This window comes from Rhamphochromis sp. 'chilingali', assembly GCF_963969265.1.
Source record: "Rhamphochromis sp. 'chilingali' genome assembly, chromosome: 1".
NCBI lineage: Eukaryota > Metazoa > Chordata > Actinopteri > Cichliformes > Cichlidae > Rhamphochromis > Rhamphochromis sp. 'chilingali'.
Genome location: NC_137929.1, coordinates 71,769,185 through 71,786,754, shown reverse-complemented (window position 1 = coordinate 71,786,754; position 17,570 = coordinate 71,769,185). Strand labels below are relative to the sequence as shown.

Sequence of the window (17,570 nt, the reverse complement as noted above, 5' to 3'; positions counted from 1 at the left end):
TACGCATAGGGCGAAGGAGGGCCTCAAGGTGCAGTTCAGTATTACCCAAGTCAACATCAAAGATGACCGGGGAGTGGTCAGAGAACCCAGCATTGTTTATATCCTTGATGCAAATGTCCAAGCCATATGAGAAGACCAGGTCAAGGGTATCATACCCTGGCCTTGGGTTGGTTCATTAACCCACTGAATGAGGTTAAAAGATTCAGTTAATGCAAGAACATCTTTAGATAATGGGTCGTTCTTACAGCAGACATGTATATTAAAATCACCAGTAATAAGAACACAGCCATATTGAAAAAGAACAGATCCTAAAATGTCAGCGAGTTCAGAGATGAAAGTCTTGTTGTATTTAGGCGGACGATAGACCACAACACACCGAGTAGTCAAAGAGTCAGTCGTCTCCAGTAGCTGTGCTTCAAAGCTAGGGTAGGTAGGGAGGGTAGCAGCCAAACTTTGTTTTTAAAAACCGAAGCTAAGCCACCACCTCTGCCAGTGAGCCTCGGCGAGCTACAAAAGACACAGTCTGCAGGGAGAAGCTCAGAGAAGGGGATGAACTCACCGGGACAAGTCCACGTCTCCGTCAGGAGTAAAACGTCCAGTCCCGCGGCGAGGAAAAAGTCCTTTAAAAGAAAAGCCTTGTTCGCCAGCCACCTGACATTAAATAAAGCCATCCGTGTGATGCTGAGGTTGTTGTGATGGATGCCACGACCGGAAGATGTTATCCAGGACCGAACAGGGAGGCAAGCCACTGGAAGGGCTGGGTAGGTTTGAAAACCAGCGGGGCAGATCCAGCGGTGGCTCAGCAGTTTAGCATCAGGGCGGCCTCTGCAGGAGGGGATAAAGCGTAGAATATCCCGGCTTGCATATGGATAATCCGTAACCTTGGCTTTGAGGTAGGCCTTAAAACAGACGCGAAAACCACTCCTTTTACCCCGTTTCCTGTAACGTTTCCTGTGCAGGTTGGAGTGAGGTAGGCAGTACATACTGGTGAGGGAGTCTGGCCATAGAGGGGTGGCATCACCCAGGGTCCAACATGGATCCGGGCGATGGGAGTAAGAGAATCGGAGATTCAAAAGCATATGTCTGTCGTAAGTTATTAGTGCACAGCCACCTAGTGAGCATAAAACCAAATGCAAAACAGTAAGGAGTACTAAGCCAAGGCGCAGACGAGGATGGCGTGCCATACACACCGGCGCCATCTTTTGGCATGATGTGAAAGTTGTGCTGACATTGTGAATTCAGGTCACAGCCTGATCACAGCTGGGACACTGAGAAAATCTACTGACCCTCTCAACTGAAATCATTGTGAAATATAATTCCTTTATTAGAATTAAAGTTTAGACTCAAATAAAGTTTCTATTCTATCACAGTAATGCAGTATAAGGTTCGGTTAGCAATATTTCAATAAAAAGAGGTGGTAGAAATGTTCTTCAAGGAGCTACTTTTACTTTTCTACTTTGAGTGCATTTTAGAGCCAGTACTTTTTAGTACTTTCTAGTATCTGTACTTCTATTTAAGCAAGGAACGTCGGTACTTTTGCCACCTTTGTCTACTACTGACAGTGCTGTCATCATTGTGACTCCTCCTTCCAAAGAATTGCTTTAAATGGTTGCCTTACCTTTGTTATCACACCCTATGATTTCTGCATTTTGATTTCAACAACTGCTGTGATACTTTCAGCAGGACTCAGGCTGATATTATACTGATCCACACTGAGGATCTTCATGGTAAAGTCTGTGTTGTTAGTCCAAATCAGATTAATCCAGTCACACAGGATGAGAATAATGCGATGAGAGTGACGCAGGTAAAGATAAGGTTAACAGCTGTTCCTCCTTTAATGTGTAGAGTCGACAAAAAATACTGGAGAAATGCTACATGGCTAACCTGAAGCTAACCTGAGAAACAGTACTGATGATTCCTACAAAGTGTTTAGAGTGGAGTTTGGTAGTACTGTGTGTGCACAGATGGACAAGCCACCCTCAGTAGTACTGACATGTAAGAAATGTGTCGCTATGACTACAAGTAACCTAAATCTAAGTGAATAATTCTGTCTGAACCCGAACAAACTGGAAATGAAAGATATGGAAAAAAACTCAAATAACTTCTGTGAGCGTTTCTGCTCTAAAGTGTTTCTGCCACAAAGAGCTGAAGGCCAACTTCTCCTACTGCTTCCTTTGGCCAAACCATGACATCAGAGCTAGGTGATTGGTCAGTTTCATGATGGTCCTCAGGGCTCTCAAAATTTCAAAATCCCTGGTAGCCCTTCGGGCAGGGACTCTTCAGTTTTTGGTAGCCAAAAATAAATGTAAGTAGCCCGAATAAAAAAGAGAGCAATTTTTTTGATTGATGTTTTGTTTCCTGTTTTGTTTCCTTTACAATATTATACATTAAAGTATAATATTGTAAAGGAAACAAAACATTAATCAAAAAATTGTTGAAAAACAAATTACAACATTGTATAAAAATTACAATCATCAACTCAAATACTTGGTTCTAATTGAACAGAAATTTCTATGAACTTGTAAGAACTGTGTAGGACATGAATCAGTCTGTGTCAGACCCTGAATTTGAAATTTCCACTGAAGTCACGGGTAAGAGACAGTGGAACCAAGATCTAGGCCATTTGCTTTTTGAAGTTTGCAAAGACTGCTAAATTGTGCCAGTGGTAGTTCACTCTTTGCAACATAGTACGCTGTTCTAAACAGATTTTTCAGGTTTATTTTTAGTATGTTATTTGCAATTGGTGTTTGTTCTGGGAAAGATATTGCAGACTGAGCAATAATGCATTTCTTGCATTTCTCATGGGTTCTAATGGGGGCCTTTCTTAAAATGACTGGTCCCAGTAACAAAGGCGCTTGTCGACTCAGAAATCGAGAGAAAACCAACAACACACCCGGCAGAACATTATGTTATTTACACGGGTGCACATAAGTGGTCCGCATGTGCGCATTCGCTGTCAAAATAAAAGACTCGCACCAGATAAGAAGTTGCAACGCGCGTTTGCGTATCTGATTGAGGAATCACTCATCTTTTTGCTAGCGGAGTTGACCTGTATAGTAAGCTGTTGCCGGCTACGAGTCAGTTACGGAACCTTCAAGTAACTGCCAGAGGTTTCCTTACTACGGTTCGGGGCCGCGGATCTGGCGCGGTAACACCTGTATCTGATTGAGGAAACACTCATCTTTGGAAAAGAGAGTTTATTACAGAGAAATGGCTCTTTCCAAAATAAAAGCTATACTATACGCTTCTTCTGGGCTATATTCTCAGCAGCATATTGTAGCGGGCCAGGGCTGTTCGGGGTTCTGTTTGTACAGTTATGTTTTGTTTATGTTGCCATAGTGACGGGTGACGCCCTCTCGCTGCGACGGTGTGTCCTTCCGGGGTCAGAGGGCGCCCTGTGTGTTGTTGTTGTTGTTGCTGTGCGGTTGCCGCGCTGAGCAGTTAGCTAGCGGCAGTGTTCTTCTGCAGATGTCAATAAACGGCTGTGCTCCCTGGCTAGCTCACGGGAAGCAAGACCAAACGACACCTCCGTCTCCTCGTTGTCTGAGCTCGCCACATTGGTGTCAGAAGTGGGATGATGGTGGCACCCCATGTTCTGACCCGAGTGACTTGGTGCGCCAAAAGAAGGCACCTGGACATTTGCAAAGTGAAAGCAAAAAACAAGCGCAAATTCAAACGCGATTTCAATATGTCACATATTGACAGTGGCTCACCGATGCCAATGACATAATTACCCAGCTACATTTCCGAAAGAATGCAAAAGCATTGACATATATTTTTTCCTTCCTATGATAGCCCGACGGGCAGGGCTGAGATAGATTTTGGTAGCCCGATTGGAAAAATCGCTAGCCCCGGGACGTCGGGCTAGCGATTTTGCGAGCCCTGGTCCTGAAAGAACATTAACGATGATGTTAATTAATTCTGATGTACAAACAGCAGCAGCACAGTAAGTCTGCATTTGTCCTGCAGTTTCAGTCCAACACTGAGAGTCTGTTACTGGAGCAGTTTGGCCCTCAGCACTTAAATTACCACCTCTGGATGTTCAGTGTTGAGAGTGTAGAGCGGTCGAGCTCCTGAGGAGCAGCCTTTAACAGTTTAAACTGATCCAGGATCTGTTTGTTCCTCCAGCTCCCTCTGATACAGAGCTCCCCAGGATATCTGCTTTATCAAGAAAACTCTGAAAGGTTTGTCCAACAGTGCGGGAAACATTTCAGAGAATATCTCTGAAGCAGAAGCTGAACATAATTGAACAAAACCAACAACAAAAATGTTATTCATGCAAGTAGAGCTTTACAGTACTCTTACCTGCTCAGTGTAAACGCATTGATATATTTTCCATGGCAGAAAGCAGTTCTGGTAACCATTTCAATATGATTATTAAAGACTTGTTTCAGAGACAGGGATGATATGAACAAAGTTTCTGTCTCTAACCTTTTGGACAGACAACACGTTTTTGTTTCCTGAGCTCCATCAGCTAATGTTATCAGTGCACCTTATTTCCTAAAAAGGAGTTGGATTGTTAGAGGAAAGTCACAAGTATCACTGTGTATCCTCTTCATTTAAGTGGCAGATTATGTTGATTCTTTATGATCGCATTACTTTTAACAACTAGCAATAAGCAGAAACAAATAGAAGTTAAACAGTAACTGACCAAAAGACCTTAAGGAACCCTCATTGTGTTTTTCATTACATCTAAAACTACTTGTTGAAACTTAGAAATGTCTCCCCTTTGGGTATAATGGAAACCAGTCTACAACCTTATCTGTTAAACTAACTGGATCATGAAGTCTTAAGATGTCAAGTTTCGTGTCTGAGCTGCCTGCTGTTTGTATCTAAGCTTTGATTTGACTTGATGTCAGCAGCAGACTGATGTGACGATGAACAAATAGATTTAAGTTCTACTAACGTTTTCAATTCTTTTACGTGATTCTGTGTTGTTGGCTGTTTGTGTGGTGTGAAGGTGACTTGCTGCTGGCTGCAAGTAGGGCTGCCAGGATTAGTCGACTATCAAAATCGTCGACGACTGATTTAATAGTCGACGCGTCGTTTGAAGCTTTGTAAGATCCCCAAAGACGCAGGAATAAGTAGCAGGATTTAAGAGTGTAATAACGGATTGAAACAGAAGATGGCAGCACTGCATGTACAACGATGACAGCTGCCGTTAAACCCTGAAGAAGAAGAAGCTGTGTCCCAGAATTCATAGCGCGGCCCTGCTCAGTTGTCAACAATGGCGGCAGCTAGTTAGTTTTAATGTTACTCTTATTATTCTTTCTGGGTCACAAAATAAACGTTTAACATATTTTCAGGCGAGAATGTAGCTGTGTAAACCTCAAATATCTGCTCAGTTTATCAGGACACCACATATTTTCAAAAGCACTCCGACGTTTTCGGAGACGTCTGTTACCCACTAGCTCGATAGCTAGCCGGGGGCTAGGTCACTAGCGCGGTGAGAACACCGGACTCCCGGCAAATCGTTTTCAAACCCACCGCCGTCTTTCGCTACTCAGGTTAAACATGATATATGAGTCACTTAGATAAATTAACCCTTGTGTGGTCCACGGGTCATTTTTGTCCTCTAAAGAAATCTTTTGCTATCAAAAATGTATTTGTTATTCATCAAATGGGCTGAAAATAACAGAAGTTATTCATTACTATACTATGAATGATTGGAATAAGTTTCAAGTAATTTGATTTATTTATGTGGTTTTTATTGAATTTTATAACGTTGGTGGTCCTCGTGGACAAAAATGACCCCAAAGTACAAAGTGTTGCAAAGAGCCGTATTTTCACACCATACTGTTTTCAAACATCTTTGATCTTGGATCACTGATGTGTGGGGTCAAGCACTGGTCATAACAACCACAACAGGCAGCACAATGAGGAGGCAGGTGCTCTATATTCAATGAAATTTTATTTATACAGCGCCAAATCACAACAACAGCCGCATCAAAGTGTTTCGTATTGTAAGGTAGACTCTACAATAATACATACACAGAAAGTATCCTCAAAAGCCTCCATTGCACTGGAGATTTGCATACTTTGATGAGCATACTTTTTTTTACCATGTTGTGCAAAGCAATGACCAGTAGGACAAAGCACATATTGTCCTCTAGTATAATGAGGAGGGAGAATCAATGTTCAGGAAGATCCAGGGTTAGAAGATATAGAAAATATTGTCAATATTTAGAGCACATGCTACCCTTTCTCTGAAAAAGCACATCAGCCACCTGCAGAAGTGGAAGAAGGCTATGAAGTGAAGAAAAGTGATGAAGAATCTGAACTATGTTCAAGTAGGTTCTCAGGCATCCAGGACATGGTAGTCTGAGGAGCTTGGAGAGAAAGTGACTGGGCTTCTTGAAGTTTCTTGAATTTTCAGAATGTGAAACTGAAATAGAAGATGTGTCAGAGGACTACACATCATCCATTTCAATTATGATGAAGACAAAGAATCAAGCAGGAAAGAGGAATCAGCTGAGACAGAGGAATATTTGCAGTAACGTGAGGAAACACTGATCTGGTCTTCTAACCTTCCCAGTGACAGACGATGCCTGACTCTCTCATGTGCCTCAGAGAAAGATGATCTACCACAGTCCAAGCACATGTGCCAGGTCCCATACTCCTTCAGTGGCTTTTCTACTCGAGTACTGAAAGCATTATACACAGTGTATTCTGCTTGTATTCTGCTTTTTAACGTTCACATGCCAATGGATGCATCAGAGACCAAGTTGGGGTTCAGTAACTTGCCCAAGGACACCTTGGTAAGAACTCCAGACTAGAGCACACAGAGATTGAACCAACAACCATCCAATTAGCAGATGACCTGCTTGATAGGTTTGTAGCATAAACCTATTCGCTGGAACGTTAAGACAATATAATTACACTGCAAGCAAGACGCAAGTAGGCAAACTTCTTCATGGTACTCGTGCACGGGAGAGAACCAGACAAACGCCGTTCCTTCGCTTGACCCCAGTAGCTCTCGTCCGTTCTCCCATACACTGTCCTTTTATTGAGGTTACATGAATATGCATAGGTTCATTAACATATGACATACTGTGTGTGTGTGTGTGTGTGTGTGTGTGTGTGTGTGTGTATGTTACTGCTGATCAAAGGGTCATAAAAGCACACAAGCAAACATCCTTGGTTAGGAAGAGGGTAGACTAGACCCCCACCCTAGATGGTTCATCCTAGATAACACGGTGAGGAAGTCCTGCAGTTCATCTAAACAAAGAGCACTTAGACTAGAACAGACGCAACTACGTTAATCCTACCATAAAATAATAAGACACAGTATGACCTCTCATGCTCCCAAAGTGCTGTCTAATACACACAAAGTTTGCAGACTATCAAGGATCAAAACCTCTACCAATCTACAACTAATTACAAAACTCTAAGCATATATAAGTAAATATTTCTAAGCATAAATGACAATCAACAATACAAATCTAACATTTCCCCCCTTTTTGACCTTTATGCTTGAAAAGTTCCCAGGTATGAATACCTCATGTCTGACAGCTTTAAGGCAAACATTGTTATATTCAGCATATGTCAAATCACCCTAAATTACTGAAAGGTACACAGTTTAATAAATGTATTAGCAGTTATCCCATTCATTGAGCTCATCTCATGGCAAACTGCATCTTACGAGCAACCAAAGAAATTGTTAATTTAATAGTGAAACTAAAAAAGTAACATTTTCAAAAACATCTCAGCTTGGTGGTGCTTCCTCCGGGTGTGCACATCACATGTCTCTCTGCAGAGTGGTTTAAGTTCTGCAGGGCGTCATGAATGTCTCTTCCAGTTGTTTCCATCACTGTCCATAGGACCAGAGTCCAAATGTATGTAGAATAGACATTCAAACATACCAGTTGGTTTTGTTGTTCGTCAACATGGGTCTCAGCTATTTCCAAGCTGCAGACCTCTCAGCACTCTAGTTTTATGGCCTCTTACCAGCCCCCATCACCTGACTTCAGACCTTCGTCTTGTGAGGGGGATATTTATGACTCTGCCATTGTCCACGCTCTGCAGAAAAAGCTCTCTGTGGAAAGGGTGCTGGGTTCCGTCATCTTACTGCTGTTATGATCCCAGCAGCCTTCAGAGTGTCATCGTATGCACAGTATAGTGGCACAGCATTAGGTGATGTTCATAGGAAACTGCTGTCATCACCACCATAGCTTCTGGTTCCTGTGCTTTCACAGAATCATGATGTCATCCTCGAACTCCTTCTGCGCTGTCGATGGAGCTTGGCACGCTCCTCATCCCCTGAGTGTTTATGTTCCAACGCTGCTGAAGGTTTAAGGCAGAGCACGTCGTACACCTTAGTCGTCTTCCTCAGCGTCAATATTGAATCTTTCATTTTATTTAAAATCTTGCTGTGGGAAGTCTCCTCTTGATTTCCTGGAAGCTTAGTAGCACAGCTCTCTGTGTGATGTCTGCTGTGCTGAAGATGATCTCTGATCCTCCTGAAGCCTCTCTCCCATCTTGTGGACAATCCTCTCCTCTATTTTGCAGGCAGTTTCATGGTCCTTGCTGTGGCTCCAAGGTCTGATTTCATGATGGGCCCCAACCAGCTTGATCTTTGACCTCAACCACTGCCTGGTCCTGTCAGCTATGCGCTTCTCACTGGGCCTCTGAAGATTTCTCAGGAGATTACTGCTGCACCTGTATTTCAAAAAAACTTCTATTTGGAGAGCATGTCAACAATCATCAAACCACATTCTTTAGTTCAGTGAACTTCACTTATAGGCCATCAAAGCCTCATCTGAACATGGGTGCACCACTTGCATAAATTTAATACTTGTAAATAAACGGCTAATCACACAAATCACTGCAACAATAATAGTAAACATTGTTTAATGTTAATCCTTGGACTCCTCCTCTTGACGCATGGACACACCCATGCGTCAACTCACCAAACCTGGCCCAATTTACCATTTTAACAACTAAATTTATTGTCTGATCACTGGTTGGTCAAACCAGGATCTTTTTTCTCACAAAAGTTAAACTGTTGTCCTGCAACTTGGAGAGTCAATTTTTTTCTTTAGGATAAATTCAGCATTTGATAACAAGTGTCTGCTAAAGTGACACTATTGTAACACTGATGAAAGATAACAAGCTAATTTTCATTGCATGGGTTTGTGTTATTAGGCAGGTCTAATGCATGTCTGTGGAGCTGCATCTCCAGCAGAGCATGTTCTTAAAGCTGCCTTTCCTACACATTTCTCTGCTATTATTTAATCATTTCTTAACTAATGTGCTATGAGTCTTCATGAGTCATTTTGTGTTTGGAATTGTTAGTAGGGTTAATGCATGTTCTGCTTGTGTGTGTGTGATTTTGTATATGTTTCTATTTTCGCAATGTTTCAGACTCCGTCTCAATTTTCCAACTTAAGCAGTCAGTTTTCTTTTCCCCAGGTTTGCTAACCCAAATTTTGATTTCCCACATTAAATAATTCCTATGTGTTCTCACCTAGTCTTCTCACTCTGTTGTCCTCTCACTCTTTTGTCCTCTCCCTCTTCAACAGTCCCGGCAGTTCTCCTTCAGCTTTGTCCTGTCTAGTAGCTGAAGTGCTGCTGCTGCCTTCTTGGGCGACTTCTTAGCAGCTGCTGCCGGTTTCTTGGCTTTGGCTGCGGCGGGCTTCTTGGCTTTGCTCTCAGTAGCCTTGTTCATCTTGAAGGATCCGGAGGTCCTGGTGCCCTTGGTCTGCACCAGAGTGCCCTTCGCCACCAGGCTCTTGATGGCGGTCTTGACACGGGCCTTGTTCTTGTCCACATCGTAGCCTCCGGCAGCCAGAGCCTTCTTGAGAGCGGCCACAGACAGGCCGTTGCGCTCCTTGGAAGCGGCCACGGCTTTCACAATCAGCTCGCCCACGCTGAGGCCGACCTTCTTGGGCTTGGAAGTCATCGTCTTCTTCTTCTTGGCCTGAACCTCGGCGCAGGGCGTGTTTATGATGGAGCCTTTCCCACCACAGCGCTGGCACGTTGAACGCATCATGAAGGGTCCATTTCTTTCATGTCGCTAGCCGCATGTGGCTTGCCCGAGTCACTCAGTCCTTTTTGAGCATTTCAACATGCTGCCGCCGCAGACCCTGGCCTCAGATCCAGCAAGTTTAGCGTGCTGATCTCCAAAAAAAAAGTCCCGAAGGCCAGAAAGACGTCAAATAAGTGTCTCGTGCTGAGAACTCAAACAAAAACTCCTCTTCACGCTGCCATCTTGCTCGCCCCTCCGTGAAATTCAACCAATCAGACAGGAAGATGGGTTTGCTTTCTTCTTCTGCTGCTGTTTATCCACATTGCTGCTGCTTTGCTGGGACTTTTTGTGCTCAGGACTTGCTGCTGTCTCTTTATCATGTTATTGCTTTGGAGCTGCATTCCTTATCTTCAGGGAGGAGTGAGCTCGCTTGTGAGGTTGAGAAACACATGGCACTGTAAATAAGTCAGCCAGAAACTTGGCCTGCATGTTTCCAATGATGTTAAACTATAACTTTCTTCCGACCGCTGCATGTGGAAAATTGATTCAGGTCTGCTTTTCACCTGAAAGTGACAAACTAAGACATGTTCATTATCATCATCACTGCTTAATCAACACACATCTCTCTCTGTGTGTGTTTTTGTGAACAGTCTTTTCTTAAAAGCAGAAAATGAAATTGTAGTTGTTTTTTGGCTGATCAACACAAAACCTTTGTCCTATGATTATTTTTCTTCGTCTACAATGTAATTTGTCTCTTTTTCACTCTTTTTTTTCTTCCTTTACAATAGCTGGTGATCTGCAAAATCACTGCTCTCACTCACAATCAGAGGCAATTACTTTTGCACAGTGCACAAAAACACTGTGATGTCAGACACATTCACACTCACTTTTTCATCTGCATAAATAAACCATATGGCTGGAGATATGTGCCATGGTGATCCATAAGCATGATCACCAGTTTATTTAATTATTTTTAATCCAACAAAACAAATAAACAAAAACATGATGCTGATGCTACACACACACACGAGTCAAGGTGCAGAAAAACTGCTCATGGAAACGCTGCACACTCTCTGTTTCCCTCTCTTTGAGTAGTTCTCAGACAGCTCTTGATCTGATAATGTGTAGCTTGCTCATCAGCTCAAAAAACAAAAACAAAACTGCAACGCGACGTCACAGTAGTTGCATGCTCTGCCCACAGTGGCAAAGTCTTACACTTACATATTCAACACAGCTTCTCCATCTTGTATTTTTAGATGTTTCATACATGGTTCAGCATTTTAGTTGTTTTCACAGGTGTGCTCTATATCTCAACAATGGCTCATAATAAGACGACAGTCTTTCACACAGGTCAAGTGTCTCTATGCACTTCATTAGTTTAAATATTTACCTATATCACTTCACCTCACATGTCATTGTACTGAATTTAAGCAACCACAAGTTTAATGTAGGTTACTTTTAACAACTATCCACCTCAATTACGTCCATGGTCTGGCACACAGGCTGTTAACATTTTGTGTCAGGAAGGGGTGGGGGGAAAGCCACCCACCAGAGCACAGCTGCTGATGTGGGCTGGCCTTTTCCACACATTCCTGGTTGCTTAGGAAACCCATGATAACAACAACAGCTGCTGACGTCACACACCACGCGGTCTGCTCCGCACACACAACAACAACAACGAGACGACGACGAAAATGACAATAACACAAAATAGGCCTACTCCGGACTCACACCGGACCGCTCGGGACCCTGACCCAGTTGTGGGACGCTCACCCACTCGCGCGACAAAACCCAATGAAGGGACGCTCGGGACACACACCCAGGGCGATTTCAAAACCGGACACACACCGGACGCTTGGGACCCTTGGGCGATTTAACCAAAACTTCTTTTTCGGGACACAAACCCAGTTATCGCTCCACAAAGCAGCGAACTTCTCAACGCCTCACAAAATGGCGGAGACTGCACAACGACACGGTTATAGAGTCGGCCTCTTTAAACTTACTTGGCGTTGCTTAGCGTGTAATATCAGCCTGAATCCCGCCGATCGCCATTCATCGAGGAGAAAGACAGACAGCGAATCCACAGGAACTTCCTGGCTGACATCAGTCTTTCAGCGTGCCTCCCCCCCCTCGGTGAATGCGATCCCAGGGATCCGGCTCGAAGGACCAATTAATGATAGGTTTGTAGCATAAACCTATTCGCTGGAACGTTAAGACAATATAATTACACTGCAAGCAAGACGCAAGTAGGCAAACTTCTTCATGGTACTCGTGCACGGGAGAGAACCAGACAAACGCCGTTCCTTCGCTTGACCCCAGTAGCTCTCGTCCGTTCTCCCATACACTGTCCTTTTATTGAGGTTACATGAATATGCATAGGTTCATTAACATATGACATACTGTGTGTGTGTGTGTGTGTGTGTGTGTGTGTGTGTGTGTATGTTACTGCTGATCAAAGGGTCATAAAAGCACACAAGCAAACATCCTTGGTTAGGAAGAGGGTAGACTAGACCCCCACCCTAGATGGTTCATCCTAGATAACACGGTGAGGAAGTCCTGCAGTTCATCTAAACAAAGAGCACTTAGACTAGAACAGACGCAACTACGTTAATCCTACCATAAAATAATAAGACACAGTATGACCTCTCATGCTCCCAAAGTGCTGTCTAATACACACAAAGTTTGCAGACTATCAAGGATCAAAACCTCTACCAATCTACAACTAATTACAAAACTCTAAGCATATATAAGTAAATATTTCTAAGCATAAATGACAATCAACAATACAAATCTAACACTGCTCTACAGCCAACTCAATGATGAACAAGGAGGGACAACAAGAGAGGAAGAAAAATGGACCGAATGCAGCTGTAGGCATATGTGGGTGTGTTGATTCTTACTGCCGTGCATCCAGTAGAGTCGCTACGGCCAGTTTATGACATCCTGAGTCTGGTAGAGAAGTTTTCATGCTGACACAAGATTAATCATAGAAGCACAAAAAGGACATAATTTCTTGATAAAGACACAATAGATGATCGTCGTTCATGACACAAACGTGCTCCCATTTGAGGTGTATGATGTGTGTTGGTGTTGACTTGACTTGAAACACAAGTGGGTGTTCCTCCTGCTGTGATGTAAGATCCTGGTACTGATGTGACTGTATGAGCACCAAGTCCCCTTCAGAGGACTCTGTCCCCTCCAACAGAACATCCAAGTAAACCAGGGAACTTTGAGACAAAAACATGGGCAGCATGTGATGCAGGTCCAGCTGTACATGGAACATGCTCGTGTGCGATGGCAAACCGTCTGTCCTGCAGTCAGGACACGAGTTGTCCCTAACATTGCAGGTTTCCAAAAGAAAACAATCACCTGTAACAGCTTGTTTACTGTATATGCCCCTTGGCCTGCAACTGCAGAAAGAATGCTGTCCATGATGGGACCAGTGCAGAGGAATAAACCTGAGCTTCCTCCTGCACTTGGGTCAAATATGGACACGCCTTTGTCCTCATGAAAGTTTGCCTTCACTCAGACTCATGCCCTCCTACCATGCCAAAATATAGAAAACTGTCAGGCAATGAGTTGGAATAAAGTTGAATAAAACCTTGAAACACAGAGATGGATGATATTTTATACTTGTTGCTTCAAAGCAAACGGGGTCATTTTTGAGCCCTGAGGACCACAGGTGTGATTATGTGCTGCCATTTAAAATTTATAGATGGTTCAAAAAAAGAATTCTCACTAAAGTTCAACATACAGCACTCTGTATGTTGAACTTTAGTGAGAATTTTTAAAAAAAAAAATTTTTTTTTAAATATTTAATTTAATTAAATATTTAATTTTCTTGTTTTATTTTCGCTAAAAAACAGGGTGTATTTTTTGTAAACAAGGTCTGGTGGCCCTAAAATGTAAAATGTTGGGTAAATTTTGTTTTAATGTGTTGGTCTTAAGTAAAACTAAGGTGTAACACTGAATTGATTGACAATTTATACTTTTTACTTTAAAAAAAACAGTCAAATGAAGTGGGGACATTTTTGACCCCTGAGGACCACCAGTGTGATTATTTGCTGCCATTAAAAATTTTCAAACGCTTGAAAAAAAACTTTCTCACTAAAGTTCAACATACAGCACTCTCTAGTTATTCAGATAGTCAAAATTATCTAAACAATTAAATATTTAATTTTCTCAATTTGTTTTCGCTAAAAAACAGGGTTTATTTTTTGTAAAGAAGGTCTGGTGGCCCTAAAATGTAAAATGTTGAGTAAATTTTGTGTTAATGTGTTGGTCTTAAGTAAAACTAAGGTGTAACACTGAATTGATTGACAATTTATACTTTTTACTTTAAAAAACAGTCAAATGAAGTGGGGACATTTTTGACCCCTGAGGACCACCAGTGTGATTATTTGCTGCCATTAAAAATTTTCAAACGCTTGAAAAAAAAAATTCTCGCTAAAGTTCAACATACAGCACTCTCTAGTTATTCAGATAGTCAAAATTATCTAAACAATTAAATATTTAATTTTCTCAATTTGTTTTCGCTAAAAAAACAGGGTTTATTTTTTGTAAAGAAGGTCTGGTGGCCCTAAAATGTAAAATGTTGAGTAAATTTTGTGTTAATGTGTTGGTCTTAAGTAAAACTAAGGTGTAACACTGAATTGATTGACAATTTATACTTTATACTTTAAAAAACAGTCAAATGAAGTGGGGACACTTTTGACCCCTGATGGCTCACATTGTATGCAAATCGGGAGGACATTATGAGGGTTAAAAATGTTATTGTTTGACTTTTTTCAGTGTTTTATTTGTTCCTGAGTAAATCGGTTTGGCTGAGATTAAAGTTTTTACACAGCTGAATAAACATCAAGCAGACAGCTGATTATCAGAAGTGTGAGATGCTCGAGAATATACTCCGGTGTCCTGTTATATTTTAGATAGCAAGGAGTTTATTAAACTTCACCGAAACAATCTGCAGATTTCATTAAAATTTAATAAACGATCATCTTGTCTTTATTTTTAGTTAGCACAGACCTTAAACACTTAAAGCTGTAAGCTAATGATAGTTATATAAGAGCAGATGCTGCTGGTGCAATAAGCTGTAGTTTTATGTCTAATGGATGATGATCTGATTAGTCGACTAATCGCATAAATAATCGGTGACTAGTCGACTATCAAAATAATCGTTTGTGGCAGCCCTAGCTGCGAGGCAAACTGCCCCCTTGACCTTGTTTTACAACAACAGAATGATGAGTGTGTCTGATCATGTTTGAGAGAATCTCCCTGATGAGTACAGATGTGAACGAATTAGGAATTGATCTTCATGTTTTGTTCTTTATTCAGATTGTGTGGATGCAGTTTGTCAGAAACCATCTGTGGTGATCTGGTTGCGGCTCTGAAGACCAACCCCTCCCACCTGACACATCTGGACCTGGATGAAAACAACCTGGGGGGTTTGCATATGAAGCAGCTCAGTCTTTTCCTAGAGAGTCCAGACTGTAGATTGAACATCCTGAGGTCAGTATAGAGTAACAGCGGCACTTTCTCATAATTACATTTAACAATTTAAGCCTGAGGCTACAGTCCCACACACCAACATAAACCCTACACTAATGAGGACACACACGATCTTTCTCTTACTATTTCGGTGTGAACACAAACCTGACAATAGAAAGCAAAGCTCCTAGGCTCAGGTGTCAGGAGGTAGAGCAGCTACTAATCAGAGGGGTGGTGGTTCGATGCCCGTCTGCTCCAGTTTGCATACCTAATATTGGGCAAGATGCATCCATCGGAGTATGAATGTGTGTGAATGTTAGATAAAAAGCACTTGTGTAGGACAAGCATAGAAAAAAGTGCTTTGATGAGTCAGTGAATGAGGCAAGTTGTATAAATATGCTTTGAGCGCTCAGCTGGAGTATAAAAAGCTCTATATAAAAACAAGTCCATTTACCAAAGATGTAAACCAGCACAAAGAGACTTTAAAACAGTCGAAAGCTGCCTAGCTGGGGTCCCTTAAACCACCTGATAAACATTCAAGTGCATGCAAAGCTGTGCCATGGGTCCTTTACGTCACAATCTGAAAAAGGTGTTGGAGATAACATTTTGTATGACTTGATCACAAGAGTTAAGATAGTTTCTTTACAACTTTCCTCAGAGTTTTCCACCCCTGACCAATCCCCTAGATGTTGTTGTTTCTGTTCAGTGGCCCTGAAACACTATCGTGTTACCGATTAATGAGAAGGTCTACATTCTGAACCTTCAGCTCTGAGCAGATGATGAAACACTGAATGATTACAAGCTCACTTCGTCTAGTAAACTTACATCTTTCATTCTTTATTCAGACTGGTCAACTGCAGTCTGTCAGAGATCAGCGCTTTTGTCTCAGCACTGAGCTCCAACCCCTCCCATCTGACGGAGCTGCACCTGAGTGGAAACGACCTGCAGGATTCAGGAGTGAAGCCACTGTGGGGTTTTCTGAAGAGTCCAGAATGTCGACTTCAAATTCTGGGGTCAGTCACCACATTTTAGTTGTGCTAACAATAAACAGCAGGCTAACAAGATGCTGACTGACAGGTTTCTATTAAAGGTTGTAATTTGTATATGAAAAAGTGCTTTGGCTCAGCAGGGATCAGCTTACAGGTAGAATCCAGCTGCTGGATGGGATCAGCATGTCATAGCTATCTACCAAACTGCTAACTGGGGGATTTCAGGCCATCTATGGATCATTCTTGCTAACTGTTTATTCAGCTTAGGCTCACAGGGCTGCAGCCTGTGCCCCAGCTGTCATAGGGCAAGAGGCGTGGTCCACCTGCACAGGTGAGCAGTCCATCACAGGGCCAGCAGACAGAGAAGCACTCTCTCACATCCACACCTACGGCCAATGTAGAAGCACCAATGAACCTAAGCAGCATTTCACTGGACTGTGGGAGAACATCCAGCCTCCACAGAAAGGCCAACAAGCTTCAACCTACAACCTTCTTGCTTTAAGGCACTACTGCGAACCACTTTTCCCCATTTCAGCCCAAATCCTGCATCTTCCTGTTTCTGACTCCAGGCCAGCTCCACTCACACTTTCTCATCAGACACTGCCACCTAGTGGAGGAAGTCTTAGTTCCATTAGAAGCTTCAGATTACAGTTAGTTCCTTTACAAAGAGGTGGAGGTGGTGGGGCCACAGCACCATCATCACTGAGTGCCACAGGACACTTAACCAGAGGTGGGTCGAGTAGCCAAAAAATGTACTCAAGTAAAAGTAGCATTACTTTAAAATATTATTAATCAAGTAAAAGTGAAAAGTAGTCGTCAAAAAAGTTACTCAAGTAAGAGTAAAAAAGTACTTGGTGAAAAGACTACTCAAGTAGCGAGTAACTGTTTGAAATGTCAGATTTATTTTATAAATAAAAGCTATCAAACAAAAATAAATAAATATACAAACTTTAGTATTTTCAACAGGAATATGTGTAAAAGCATCAACAAAATAAGGCACAACAATTCTAATGTCCAGGTTTCAGTTTTTCACAACATGAAGCTTTTTTCACCAAAACCTGCAGTAAATAATATAAACATATAAACAGTGCAAACAATTTCCAGTGACAAGATATGCTGTAAACTGG

General features: G+C 42.1%; 2 protein-coding genes across 2 annotated transcripts in view; one reads left to right on the top strand and one right to left on the bottom strand.

The window, feature by feature from the left end:
• LOC308396853 (NACHT, LRR and PYD domains-containing protein 12-like) overlaps positions 1–17,570 on the top strand; it is a 227,130-nt gene that overhangs the window by 190,214 nt on the left and 19,346 nt on the right. Inside the window, exons 10-11 of the mRNA XM_080882473.1 lie at positions 15,302–15,475; positions 16,300–16,467. Of these exons, the coding sequence (XP_080738599.1) occupies positions 15,302–15,475; positions 16,300–16,467 (342 nt within the window). The remainder of the gene's footprint in view (positions 1–15,301; positions 15,476–16,299; positions 16,468–17,570) is intronic.
• LOC308396754 (histone H1-like) lies at positions 9,132–10,563 on the bottom strand. The gene has a single exon (XM_080882294.1). It carries the CDS (start codon positions 9,989–9,991, stop codon positions 9,515–9,517), a length of 477 nt encoding a protein of 158 aa, XP_080738420.1. The 5' UTR covers positions 9,992–10,563; the 3' UTR covers positions 9,132–9,514.